This window comes from Carica papaya, chromosome 4, assembly GCF_054855325.1.
Source record: "Carica papaya isolate Zhongbai chromosome 4, ASM5485532v1, whole genome shotgun sequence".
In the NCBI taxonomy this organism is placed as follows: Eukaryota; Viridiplantae; Streptophyta; class Magnoliopsida; order Brassicales; family Caricaceae; genus Carica; species Carica papaya.
In genome coordinates, this window is record NC_142312.1 from 26,914,772 (window position 1) to 26,930,262 (window position 15,491).

General features: G+C 32.2%; 1 protein-coding gene across 1 annotated transcript; it reads left to right on the top strand.

The window, feature by feature from the left end:
• Positions 1-10,165: 10,165 nt before the first annotated feature.
• On the top strand, positions 10,166-14,990 carry LOC110810902 (homeobox-leucine zipper protein PROTODERMAL FACTOR 2-like). The gene is made up of 11 exons (XM_088219140.1): positions 10,166-10,249; positions 10,933-11,171; positions 11,268-11,358; positions 11,745-12,263; positions 12,360-12,464; positions 12,946-13,149; positions 13,487-13,658; positions 13,768-14,039; positions 14,117-14,209; positions 14,296-14,730; positions 14,830-14,990. Exons 2-11 carry the CDS (start codon positions 10,948-10,950, stop codon positions 14,845-14,847), a joined length of 2,133 nt encoding a protein of 710 aa, XP_088075266.1. The 5' UTR covers positions 10,166-10,249; positions 10,933-10,947; the 3' UTR covers positions 14,848-14,990.
• Positions 14,991-15,491: the final 501 nt, after the last annotated feature.

The window sequence follows — 15,491 nt, forward strand, 5'->3', positions numbered from 1 at the left end:
GGTACTCAGTGAGGCACATGACACCAAGTTTGCCATACACCCAGAAAGTACTAAGATGTATAAAAACCTACAGAAAAGTTTCTGGTGGAGAGGCATAAAGAGAGATGTGGCTGAGTATGTGTCTAGGTGCTTGATATGCCAGCAAGTGAAGGCAGAGCATCAAAGGCCTGAGGGTTTGTTACAGCCATTACCCATACCCGAGTGGAAGTGGGAGCATGTATCTATGGATTTTGTGATCGGATTGTCAGGTGACTGTAAGAAACATGATAATATATGGGTGGTGGTTGATAGTCTAACTAAATCTTCTCATTTTTTAGCGATGAAAGTGACGAATTCAGTGGAGCAGTTGGCCAGACTGTATGTCAAGGAGGTGGTGAGGTTACACGGGATTGCTGTATCGATTATTTCCGATCGAAATTCCTGATTCACCTCCAGATTTTGGAGAGGGTTACAACAGGCTTTGGGTACCAAATTGAATTTTAGTATAACTTTTCACCCATAGACGGATGGGCAAACAGAGAGAACGATACAAGTATTGGAAGATATGTTGAGAGCCTGTGTTATTGATGTGGGGGGAGATTGGGAGGACATGTTGCCCTTAATAGAGTTTACATACAATAATAATTATCACGCCAGCATTTGAATGACTCCTTATGAAGCTCTGTATAGTCGACCCTATAAGTCACCAGTGTGTTGGAGTGAAGTGTGAGAAAGACAGTTGTTGGGACCGGAAATGGTAGAGGAAACTACGGTTAAGGTGCTGGTGATACGACAGAATTTACAAGCGGCTAAGAGTAGATAGAAGGGGTATGCAGACAATCGCATGAGAGATTTGAGATTTGAAGTAGGGGATCATGTTTTCCTGACGGTATCTCCCATGAAGGGTTTATTGAGATTTGGGAAGAAAGAGAAATTATGTCCCCGTTTAGAAGGGTTGTTTGAGATTTTGGAGAAGGTGGGGGTGGTTGCGTACAGGGTAGCGCTCCCTCCGCAGTATAGTGGGGTTCACAATGTGTTTCACATATCCCTACTACGAAAATATCACCCGAATCTGAACCATATTTTAAGGTGGGAATCATTACCGTTGGAAAGTGACTGGTTTTATGAAGAGGAGCCAATCCGGGTTCTTAAACGACAATAAAGAAGGTTGAGAAGCAGAGTGATACCTATGGTGAAGGTACAATGGAGGCATCATGTGACGGAGGAGGCAACATGGGAACGGGAGAACAAGATGAGATGAAATTATCCAAGATTATTCGAAGGTAAGATAACAAAATTTGAGGGACCAAATTTTGAACGACAAAAAAATTTGGTCCTTCAAATTTTTTTTTAGGGGGGAAGTATATGTAATAACTGAAAAAAAAAAAAAGAGGAAAAGGGAAAGGAAACGACACCGTTTTAAAGAGGAAAAAACGACGTCATTTTGCAGAGGGGAGAAAACGACGTCGTTTTGAAAAGGAAAAAAATGATGTCGTTATGCAAGGGGAAAAACAACGCTGTTTTGAAGAAACTGGTGGGATATAAGTAGGGGGCGGGGAAGGAAGGAAAAAAAAAAGAGGGAATAACAGAGGAAGAAGGGAGCGGGAAGGAGAAAGAGGAGAGAAATGAAGGTTCCAGAAGGAGAGAGAAGGGAAGCAGAGCGAAGAGAAGAGGAGACCGCGAAAGGTGATAGCACGATCGACAGGAAGAAGGAAGATGGAAATGGGAGGTACGGTAATATATTTCAAATATATGTGTTGATTTGAGATTTGAAATATGGATAAGAAATTTGGAGGTGTGGTGTGTGTTTGTGAATGCTTACGGAGGTGGCAGCGTATGGAGGAGGCTGTGTAGGGTGAGTGTAGGCGATAAGGCGTGTGGAAGGAAGTTGGCCGCGTGAGAACTGCGGGAGGAGAGAGAAAGAAGGTGACGGTGCGGGGGAGGTCTGAGAGAGATGTAGGAGGATGGAGTGAGAGGAGGCGGGGAGAGAGAGAGGTTGGCGGTGCGAGTGGAGTCCGAGAGAGAGGTAAGGGTGGGGAGTGAGTGGAGGCCGAGAGAGGGAAAGAGGTTAGCGGTGTGAGTGGAGTCCAAGAGTAAGGTAAGGATGTGGAGTGAGTGGAGGCCGAGAGAGAGAGAGAGCTGTTGGCAGTGTGAGTAGAGTCTGAGAGTGAGGTAAGGATATGGAGTGAGTGGAGGCCGGGAGAAAGAGAAAGGTTGGCGGGGCGAGTGGAGGCTAAGAGAGAGGTAGGGGTGTGGAGTGAGTGGAGGCCGGGAGAGAGAAGATGTGTGATGTTAGTGAGTTGTGTGAGAGGGAGCTGGATTGTGTGAGCAACACAGGAGGAGAGAGAAAGATGTAGTGGTTGTGAGGATGAAGTCTGAAAGAGAGGTAGGGAGGTGAAGTGAGTGATAGCCGGGGGAGGGAAGGATCTGCGGTGTGAGTGAGGTACATGAGAGAGTGGAGTGGGATTGCTGGAGCCTTGGGGTGTAGGCAGCGTAAGTAGAGTCCGTGGCGGCAGGGGAAAGACGGTGTGAGTGGGGACTCCTAGAGTATGTCGCAGGTAGGGGGCAAAGAGGAGCAGTGGGAGAGAATGATTAGCGTGTGTGTGTGTGGTCTGTTAGGGGTCGGTAGGGAAATGATGGTCGCCGAGGTTAGTGATGAAAGTGAATGAAAATGGTGTGCGTGCGTGGCCTGGTAGAGGTCGAGAGGTAGATGATGGTCGCCGATGTTGGTGACGAGAGAGAATGATTAGAGTGTGTGTGTGTGTGGCCTGGTAGGAGTCGAGAGGTGGTTAATGGTCGTCGATGTTGGTGACGGGAGAGGATGGTCAAAGTGTGTGTGTGTGACCCGATAGGGGTCGGTAGGTGGATGATGGTCGCCGATGTTGGTGACGAAAGTGAACGAAAATAGCGTGTGTGCATGGCCCAGTGGGGGTCAAGAGGTGGTTAATGGTCGCCGATGTTGGTGATGGAAGAGAATGATCGGGTGTGTGTGTGTGGCCCGGTAGGGGTCGGTAGGTGGATGATGGTCGCCGATGTTGGTGACGAAAGTGAATGAAAATAGTGTGCGTGCGTGGCCCAGTGGGGGTCGATAGGTGGTTAATGGTCGCCGTTCTTGGTGGTGAGGGGCATCGCTTGCACGCCTAGGGTGGCGTTAGGGGACGGAAACCCTGGGTATGTAGGACTGTGGGATACAGGGGGGGTACTTGGGTTAAGTAGTGAACCGGTGGTAGAGGCATGGGATTTTATATTGTTGCATCTCACACCTGTGTTTTGATATTTATTGTACTGATTTATATAGACTCACTCTTTACTCTTTACAGATGATGTAGGAACGGAGTCCGGATCGAAGTTGCTGGCGTCCGAACCTAGTGTGTAGAATAACAGTATAAAGATTTTCGTTTCTTTTGACAGAATAGAATGTGTAACAATTGATGGTAGCATAGATATTGAGTACGGTTGTATTGTATGAGATGCCTTGTGCAGGATAGTAGGTCTATCTGGATCATTGAATAAGAGACCGTGATAGTGTTTCCTTGTGCATGACCGATTGATTATGGAATTGGTTGTTTGGTTGATTACGCCCTAAACGTGAAAAGAAAAAAAAAACAGAGCATTACAGAATCTCTCACTCTATTCCTTATTATGAAATTAAAATTTAATTATAAATAATGTGGTATTTTGTACAATTTAAAAAATTTTAATAATTAATCACATGTTACTAATGGAATCGGAATTGATTATTTATCACTGTTTATCATGTTTCAACTGATTGAATAATTTTACAGTTTAAAATGCATAATAATACGCTGGAGTTAGTAAAATGATTCAGTTGTATTTTCTTGATACATGTATTATTTATTTTGCGTGATTTACAGTTAAATTATGAAAGTGAAAATTAAATATAAACGGAAAATTTTTTGATTTAGTGAATGAATGAATGGTAGTCTTATACCAGATGAGGTATCGAGAATTGATATTTTGGCGCTTATACCGAACGGAGTATTGAGCGATAGTATTTTTGGCGCTCATACCGAACGAGGTATTGAGACGGCCGGTTAATTGACAATGTTGAATAAGGGTTCACGTGTAGTGGAGACGTCCCTATGAACCCCCATAAATACTAGTAGACAGATAAAAAGAGAAAATTATTGTTCTGTTTAATTGAATTTGAGATTATGATATTATTTGTGTTATTGTCTCTATAGGTCAGTTTTAAAATTTTCGCTAGGGTAAGTGTACAATAAATAATTTTACTTATGATAAATGAATTTATTTAAATTAAATGCTCAATTAATTGTTTTCATGATTTTTACTAACCTTTAATTTCTGTATCGGTGAGTAGTGTGACATTCTTACTGGGTTAGTGTAGCTCACTCTTTCATTAACTATTTCAGATCAAAAAAACCAATATCCAGATCCTGATCCACAAGAGTGTTACGAATAAAGTGTCCAGTTGTTTACTTTCTATTTATTTTTTTTAATTTTTTATTATTCTTTTAGAATGGTCATTCCCATAATCTTATTGAATATCTTAAATTATTGTGTACGAAATGAAAACATTAACTTTATTATTTCGTTTTTGCATCCAATTTATAATTTATTTTCTTTCAAGTTTTGGGTCGTTACAATATTTATATTAATTAATTAGATTAGATATGCAGTAATGCATATTTAAATTATACTAATTTTTAATTACAATAATTAAAATTTTCTTAATTTGTTTAATATCTTTAAAAAAAAATTTACCTTCTTAAAAACTGTTTACTTTGTAATTTTATATAATTAAATTATCCTGTATATATTTATAAATTATTGTTTTAAAGTTTATTATGACGCATGATACAAATTAATGATATACATATATCAATTAGATGTATAAATAAACCAAGATATTACTTTAGTTTAGATTTAAAATTATATATTATTTGATAATTAATTATGTCACGATTGAATGATTTTAAAAATAACTCAAAATAATGACATTGACCAATTAATTACATTAATAATATATAAGTTAATATTATTCTTTTAAATTATTTTTTAAAGAATTAAATATATTTTAATTTTTTTTATAGAAAATTAATTTAATAAATAAATATAGAATAAATATTTAATAATAGTAAATCTATGGGGTGGATGTAATTATTGATTAATTATGCATTTTGGGTAGCCACGTTATTTGGATATCTTATTTTTCTTGGTCATACGATGTATTAAAAAAATATTAAATGATTGGGGAATAATTAGAGATGATGTGTGGAGACAATTTGACTTCCCCTACTATCAAACATATATAATAATATATACATATATATATATAATTAAATAACTATGTATAGCCTATGACTTTCGCTTTCATTTGCCAACTTTTGTAATTGCTTGTTTGGTTTCGGCTGACCCACCAATTAATATATATATATATATATATGTATTTCATAAGTACTTATAATAAAAAAATATATATTCTTTACTTATATGGTTTTGCCCACGTCACTAATCTATGCCAAAAAAATATTTACTTCATTTTTGTTAATGGAATTAGTCAGATTATGAAGGATAATCTGAGTAATTACATTAACTGCAATTAATTCAAATATTTAAAAAATAATTATATTACTTGTGCAAAATTAATTTAAGGCATTATTTGGTACACGAAAATATTTTTTATTTGGTATATTGTTCACAAAATATATATATAAAAGTTAATTAATGATGAAAAATATGGTAATAGCAATAATAATTAATTGGGTTTACATCTTAATTAATTAGAAAACCGAATTCTCAATTATTAATTGTACAAATTAATAAAACCTAACCTAAGAATTTGCATAGTATATAACAACGGATCGCTCACTAAAGAGAGTGATTTTGACAAGTAACTAAGGGAAATACACCAATTGTAGCATGCAAATCATTCAATTATGTTTTATATATATATATATATATAATAGCCCATTAATATCCTTTCAAAAAAAAAATTGTATATTTTATTTAATAAATTCATTTATTTTTTTAATTAAACAATTAATATACACCAATCAAAATATAAATAACTTAGATTAACTTAAAAAAAGGGACACAAGAATTATTGTGTTCGATTTGAATCTATTATTTTTTTTATAAAGAATGATGTAGGGATTTAAAAAAATAATATTTTCGTATTAAATCAAAAATATTTAATTTATAATCGAAGCGTAACTAAATTTATAGCGTAAGAAATTTACACATCTTACATTAAATTTTTTAACGTTCTCACACTCTTTGTATTTCTGCTGACGAAGTAATAGAATATAAAACTTCTATGTGTGATTTGAAGATTATAATCGTCTATTTATATTCTTATGTTTTTATTATTTATAATTTAATTCATTATAAAGTAAGAAATAATCTTAATAGATTACTTTTAAACTGAACTAAATTAATTCGATAGTTTTTAACGCACAATAAACCTACACAGTTGACTATAATTTAATAAATAAATATATTAATAATTTAATTAAGTAGTGATTAATTAATCGTACATTTTAGTCAGTACTATACGTATGTGGGTGTGATATTAAACATAAAATTAAAAAAAAAAAAGATTTAATGAGAAATGATGTATGAAATAGTTGTGGTAGGTGATTAGATTCTATTAATAATATATTGTGTATGACTTTTGTATCTTTGTTTCTTGGACATTCTTCACTATACCAAGATTTTGTGAAGATTAGATTGAATTAAAAATAAGAAAATTATTCCAATTTAAGGAGCCACATGAATTTCTATTATCTCTCAATTCTCTATCGCATCATCATGTTGTTTGGTCATCAATCAAGTCAACAACTTGGGACCTAATACCCACGAACTAAATATGATGGTCATCGGATATGACAATACATACACACACACACACACACACATATATATATATATATATATATATAAACTGGTTTTATTTTATTTTATCTTCAATAAATAAAGAATTAGGATATGCATGAGATCATGTCATACATATATATATATATATACATACCTAACATTTAACTATAATATCAAATGTGGGTAACTCATCCGGATAACCTAAAGGTATTGAGGCATTAAATTTAATTTAAGTTACTTTTCTTAATTGAGGGATGATGGCAGCTCTATCATTTTCAACTATATATATATATATATATATAGATATATATGAGAAATGATGTGAGCCTCGGGCCACTACTTTAGTTAGAGTCATAACGTATGTGTATACATATATGTATGTGGTTCTTAATTCATAGTAAATTATTAAATTATACATTTTAATTCATATATATATATATGTGGTTCTTAATTATTAAATAGTTATAAAGTACATTCTAGTTATATAAAAATATTTATATATATTTAAATTTTTTTATTGATCTTGTTGTAATCTCAAATACAAATTTTAAAATATTTGAATTAGTACACGATAATAATTATTTGTTCTTCTAGTTAAAAAGGTATTTATGCTTATTAAATGATATAGTATCATTTTATATGTGACTATTTTTACTTAAGATAAATTTTTATATTAGGTAGTATAGTTTTTTATTATTTTTAATAAAATTAAAACAATTAAAAATTAATTTTCCTCTCTGTAAAAACTCAAAAAAATTTATTTGTTTAATTTTTTAAAATTATAGAATTTTTATCGTGTTGAAAAATAATAAAAATTAAAATATTTTTTACATGTGAAATATAAAAAATAATGTATTAATAAATTTCAACATTTAAAAATAATATAAAACTAATTTAGTATTTTAACCAATATATGTATATATATTAATTTTATTAATGATGTAATAATAATAATAATAATTTTTTATATTAATATATTATTCGAGTACTATGAATGTATAGGGATAGGAAGATGATGGGCACGTGCGGCGTAAGCGTTTTATATGGAATCGCACGTGCGGCCACATCTGAAGTTTGTGTTGCGGATATAACATTCTCTGAGTTTACCTAATTATAAGAGAGTCCAGTCAAATCATTAAACCCTTTTCTTAATCTTCCCGCAATCTTCTTACTTTCTTCTCTTTGAAACGGCACATATATATACACTGTTGTATACATATACATATACATATACTTTGCATGCATACATATATATATATATATATATTGAAAGAGTTTTCTTGTGAAGGACAAGTAGCATACATATATATATATCTGTGTATGTATATATATGGGTATTTATATATTGTATATATATAAGAAATGAAATTAATGTTGTAATATTCAGTGAGCAAACTAGACAATATATATATATAGGTAGGCCATGATCGTATAAAGCCGCAGACAATAGAAATTGCTCAAATATAAGTATGAGTACCGTGACCAACTGGTATAAATATAATGCAAATAACGTGAAAATCTTATTAATTAGACAGTACTATATTTAATTACTTACAATATATGTGTGTATATATATATATATATATATATATACACATACACGTATCATCAATTCATTGCTTCCAAACATAGTGCAATATATACATATACTGTTCTGGTGAATGATCAATTAAATGTTGCTGATTGATGAAATTGCTGTTCTCTATCTTGTTTTCTCAACAGCAAAATGTATAATACATATATATACGCACACACACACATACAGATTATTATAAAGTTTATAGTTTGTAATTATTAAAAATTGAATTCTATTTTTATATCTTAAAAGTTCAAATAAACAATTATTGTATGAATATCTTTATATTATGCATAATATTTTATCTTCATGTGGTAAATATACTCATAATTAATATTAATATATTATTTTTATATTTTATATTTTTTAAATAAATAATTATTCTATATTATTAAATTCTATTTTTATATTTCAAAAAATTAAATAGATAAATATTATGTATATTATTATATTATTTTTTCTATTTAAAATTTTATCTCTATATAATATATACAATTATAAATATCATGTTAGCTTTATTTTTATATTTTAAAATTTGAGTAGATAACATTTAATATTTCATTTTTACATAGTGTATATATATATATATAATTAATATTAGTATATTGCTTTTGTTTTTATTTCAAACAATAAAAAAATTTGAATATATATATATATGTGTGTGTGTGTGTGTGCATATTGGAACTCATTTTGGGCCAAGATGGTAATGTAGTACGAGCCCATTCAATTGAGGGCCTTATGCCCCGATACAGAAGCTGGGCCTTTAAAAGATCAAACCGATCCAAGTCCCGTGTTCGATTATAATTTTTGGCCCATTCATTTATATTATGTTTTTTTCACATTTAAAAACTTCTATAAAAAAATCAAATAATAACTTTTGCCATTTAGGAATAATATTAATATTATAGGATTTATATTCATTCTTATATATATAGGTGCATGCATATTAGATTTTAATTTATATCATGTTAGTTAGTAATACATTAATTAATATATAAATATAGAGTATTAATTGAAAGATTACTTGCCATATAAACAGAAATATATATATATACATATATGTATATGATATTTTAAAGAGATTTTCCTAAAATTTATAAATCTAAATATGTTTTTTTTTTTTTTTAATTTGATTTCTAGAAGTTTATGGAGCTCATGATTTTATAATAATTAAAAATATATAATATTAATTTATTTTTGAGAAAATCTGTGAAGATTATGTTCTTATTTAATGATAGTAATTAAAGTTAGATTTTTATTTCAAAATCCAAAAATATTAAATGAATTACCAAAAGAGTGAATATTTAAAAAAAGAAAAGAAAAGGCCGAAGGATGAAAAAACATGTTTCCTCAGAATCAAAAAAGGCAAAAGAGGTTTCGCGGAAATTGTGCGACCCAGTGGGGTCTACAAGCTCAAACCCCGATACACACACTCTCTCTCTCTCTCTCCGAACTGGTACCTCGAAAGAAAACAAACCAGTTACAATCCGACATACCGCCACGTCGGATTGCCACGTAAGCCCGAAGAGAATAAAAATAATCAAAACCCCCCAAAACAGCGCGCCCTTTCACTTGGCGGCGCCAAAATGCAGTCTTCTCATACGTGCCCTTTCTATCCGTACCAAGACGAAGCTGCTGACGTGATAATTATTATCTGTGAGTGTTGATTAAATTAAATAAATAAATAAATAATTCTTTACTGAGACTATAAATGAGGCTGTAACTCTCATTTCGATACACACTAGGTAGAAAAGAAGGAGAAAAGAGTAAGAAAAACAGTGAGCGCCAGGCGAGAAAGAGAGATCTGCTTCAACCCAAACTCTTCACAACTAAGTCTCTGCTTAAATTATCTGCATTTTGATTTTCTTTTACTTTCCTTGTTCCGTAATTCTCGATCTTCAATTCAAGATCTATATCCATTAGTTTCGGTAGAATTTTTTTTTCTCCAATTTTTGGCTATCGGTAATGGGTTTCATCTCTACTTCTAACTTGATTCGTGTTTATCTACATATCTTTGATTTTTCCCTGTATTAATCTGTGAATATCGGGACCCATTTGTTCTGAGTTTTCGATTTTGCACGTGCAGATGTTTTTTTTGTTTTTTTTTTAGTTCTGATGTTGATAGCGGAGTGCAATATATGTATCTGCGTATATATCTATCGGTTTTAGACTCGATTTTGTTCATTTTAGTTTGTGGGTCTGAAGAGAGAACCAAAAAAGGAAGTTCTAATGGGTGTGTGTTTCTGCATTTTTTTTTTAATTTTTCCCTGTATTAACCTGTGAATATCGAAAACGATTTGCCCAGATATTTCGAGTTTGCACGTGCAAGCGGTTTTTCTTTTTATTTTATTTAGTTCTGATGTTGATATCGGAGTGTAATATATGTATCTGTGTATATATCTATCAGTTGTAGACCCAATTCTGTTCATTTTAATTTGTGGGTCCGAATAGAGAACGAAAAAAAGAAGATCTAATGGGTTTGTGTTTCTGCATGTATGATAAAAACTTTGTTGCAGATCATATCAACAAGCATGGCTGATGATGATAGAAGAAGCAATGAAGAAGAACACGAGTTTGATGATGATGAACTTGGAAGTGACTTGGACAGTACCTTGCTTGATGAGGACGATGAGGAAGAAGATGACGAGGAGGACGATGACGAGGAGGACGATGAGGAGGAGGACGATGAGGAGGAGGACGATGAGGTGGAGGACGAAGATGAGCAGGATGACGCAAATTCTCATCCGGTGCAGAAGTGAGTGTTTTCTTTCAATTTAATGTTTATGTAGTTTAATCATGGTGATGGGTAAAGTTTACAATTCTTTTTTAATAATTTGTTTGTCTGGATCAGTGAACGAAGAAGGCAGGTACCTGTACCACCAGTTCAGAACAGGGTGGTTGGTGGTGGCCAATTAGGGCTTCAAGATACGAATCGTGCTCGGGTAATTAAACTTTTCTTGCTGATCTGATCTCCTAATTTTCCCTATTTTTACTGAATCTATGTAGCGACTTCATTTATGTATTTATCTGTTTAATGTTTTTTTGATAATCATTATATACATTTCACACATTATAAGTTTATTGACAAACTATTTTGATAAAACAGTAAAACCCTAAAACCACCGATCTTGAGAATGCATTCAAACCCTAAACCACCATTAATTAAAATTTCAAGAACTAAGCAAAAATTATGAACAGTATTTTGTCATGTACATGTAGTAGAGAAAGTTGTATTCAATTATTTTATAAGAAAACAAATAAGTTGATTGAATTTTTTATATATGTATATATTGATTTTTAATCATTTTATTACTTGTTAAAATTGCAGGTGGGTGACAATTTACTACCGAATTATGAGAATTTTGGTTCTCCTTCCATGTTGAGCAACCCTTCATCTCCTCTTGATTCACCGGGTTCAAGAACATCCACAAATGCTCGAGAGAATAGAGACAGGGCAAGTGACCTTTTCATGTCAATCTCATTGGCAGCTAATGTGCATCATGACAAGATTCGTGAACATGCCTTTGGAGCAATGGATGAGCTACTTAAAATGGCTTCTATTGGGGAACCATTGTGGCAATCTAAGTCATTTGATAGACCTTATGAGATTCTAAATGGCTATGAATATTTGCACATATTTGGAAGTATTGATGAAACTTTTAAGCAGATTATCAAGTTGGTCGAGGTGGGTGATTCCAGTACTTGTGATTTAAACTATGATATGCCATATAGAGAAGAACCAAAGCCTAAGCCATCTGGAATTGATCCCCTTCGAATTGAAGCTTCTCGAGATAGTGTTTTCGTCCGAATGAATGCTGTTAATATTGTTGATTTGCTCATGAATGTGGTATTATATATTTTTTCATTTATTATATCAATACTTATTTGAACTACTTGTGAAATTTTATTTATTTTAATTGTTTTTCTTTGCTTTGCATTTCAGAAACAATGGGCAATCACATTTGTCAGCATAGTCACAAGAGCAATGTTTCTAGGACTTTTATCAGCAGGATCGGGTTACAAAAACTACAATGGAATGCTTCAAGTGGTAATTATTTAAAATGCTAGTAATTTGATGAGTTTAAACTATTTTCTAATTAAATTAAATGCACTGATTATATATATTATACTTTAAATTATTGTTATTAGATTTTATAGTTTAACTAGTATTGAGTTTGACTATAATTTAAAAACCTTCTACTATTAATATAACCTATATTGAAGCTCACTTGTACCTAGAGGAAAAATAATTTTCAAGAAAGCAAAATCTTATTTAAAGGGGATACCGTTGCTTGGAACCTCGACGGTTTTGTTACGTGCATGTGCATGTGCATGTGAATACACACGTACGCTATATATAGTCGCTATTTATGCTATATATAGTACTATAACGCCATTAACTTCTTTAATTGTTTATTTGTTATTGTTTTTTTTTTAAATTAAAATGCATATGGTATAGATAGTTTTTATTTATGATATATACGTTATTAACTTGTTTAATTGTGTATTTGGTACTACTATTTATTAAGATGTCAGCAGAATTTAATCTTCCAACGGTGCTTGTTCCTCCTCGAGAGTGTCAATTTATAAGATACTGTAGACAGGTGGACCACAGAACATGGGCAATTGTCGATGTTTCGTTAGAATCTTTATTCCCCTATCCATCAATATTGTTTCGAAGGAGGCCATCTGGTTGTATAATCCAAGAACTTCCCCAAGCTCAGTGCTCTAAGGTTCGATGAATTAAATCATATATATATTGAGATAAAAACATTCAATTGTGGTAGATAAATGCATTATATTGTTAAGATAGATACCAAACATCATCTAAAATTAAACTAAGTTTCGAGTTTGCTTCATATGGCCTGGATTAAGTTGCAGTGAACAGAGCTTTCATAACCTAAACATAATCATGTCAAACCCAACCACTAAGCGGGACAGAAAACCCAACAAAAGTTGAGAAAAAAACCTATCATGTCGAGGAAAGAGAGTTGCTCTTTATTGTCCGTGCTTCTTTTTATCTATTAATTTGTTGCAGAGAATATTAACATTTCAGGTTTGTATATATAGGTGACATGGGTTGAGCATGTTGAAGCAGATAACTCATCAGTTCATAGACTCTTTGATACACTTGTAAACTCAGGCTTTGCATTTTGTGCAACTCGTTGGCTTAGCTGTATAACTCAGTATTATGAAGAGCTCGTTGTTTTGCTATCTCGAAGCAACCCAGTCACATTTGGAAGTAAGCATATACATATACATGTACATATATATATATATATATATACACACACACGCATTATACTGCTCTTAGTTAAGCATATTTGATTTAGTTCTTGGTTTTTGTACAGTATCTATTGCACCAGCAGGGCAAACAAGTATACTGAAATTAGCAGAGAGAATGCTGAAGTTTTTTTGCCATGATATAAATGCTTCTGCTCTAAATCCATGGAAAGCATTACCCATTGAAGGAGGTGAAGATATCAAATACATGACTAGGGTTTTTGCTCTTGGTCCAGCAAGAGAGCTCTCCTACACAGTAGCTTTCACAACTTCAGTTTATCTTCCATGCGCACCTAAACAAACATTCGATTTTCTTCGAGATGAGAAAACTCGACCCATGGTATGAACATATATTAAACTAGACACTGTTTTCCAATTCAATTTCTCTTTTTTAATTATCAACAAATGTATATGTAGTGGGACATGATTTCATATGGACAAACAGTTGAAGAAGTTGCATATGTGATGGGTACTAATCCTTTTAACCGCGTCTCTATCCTGCAATCATATGTAAGTAATCTGTAATTGTAATTTTATGTTGCTAATCAAATATAATACGGGTTGTTGATTACTAATCCAATATAATTCCTTGGCAGACTTCTACAAAGAGGCCTGCAATGGTGTACTTGCAGAAGATATACAAACATGAGACCGGATCATATGTGATACATGCACCTATGGATCCTGTATCTGTAGCCTTGATGCTGAATGGTGGTAACTCTGATTGGATATCTGCTTTGCCGTCAGGGTTTGTGATATTACCCGATAGGTTGTCGATGTCGAACGAGAAGGTTGGGGGGACAATTCTCACCCTCGTGTTTCATATAATTGATAATTCTGGTAGGCTTGGTAATATACCTGCAGAAAAAGCTGATACTATTAAGGAAGTCATCATTAAAACAGTTCATTTCATTAAACATGCTTTAACAACTTCTCACTCAAATCATCCTCCTCCTCCTCCACCACCTCCACCTTTTCCATGGAATCAATTCCCGGGTGAATCGAGCTCAAACCCACAAGCTTCCATTGTGGTAAGGACTTATATATATATATATATATATATTTCTTCTTTCCTAAGTTTTAATTAATTATAATATAATAACTATTATTATTGTGATTTGTTATTGCAGTGGAAACCTAGGAAATGAGAAGGGTGGGAATATGTGTATCCAAGCAGTGGTTGTATCATGCATTATGTTTTCTTAAGCCGCTGCTAGCTTTTGTGAAACTGCTGTTTGTGTGTTATTGTTGTTGTTGTGGTAGAGCCATTTTCTGGCTTATTATTAGTAACTTTTATAACTCTTGGGTTTGTTTTAAATTTGACAATTTTAATTTAAATTATAATAGTTTGAACTTAAATAATTTCTTAAGTTTATAGGATTTAATAATTTAAACGATTCTTAAATATTAGAGAATATGTTTATTCAGTACAGACGACTCTTAAGTGTTATATTAAATTATTATTTTAACAAGTAAATTTTTTTAAAAATAAATTACGCCTATCATTAAATTTTTTGTATTATTTTTTATAGTTTACTAATATAAATAAGTACCGAGAAACTCTTATAATATACAACAATAAAAACAATATCTACACCGGGAACATAACATGTAAGACAATTGCCACCATGGTAAATCTCTATAAATTTATCCACCCAAATTTTTCCCATTAAATTAATAGTAAAGTAAAAAAATTCAAGTGAAAATTTAATTTTTAGTACTAATTATAATTTATTAAAAATTTTCAAGATTTTAATTTGCCACGTCAATACCAAAAAAAAAAAAAAAAAAA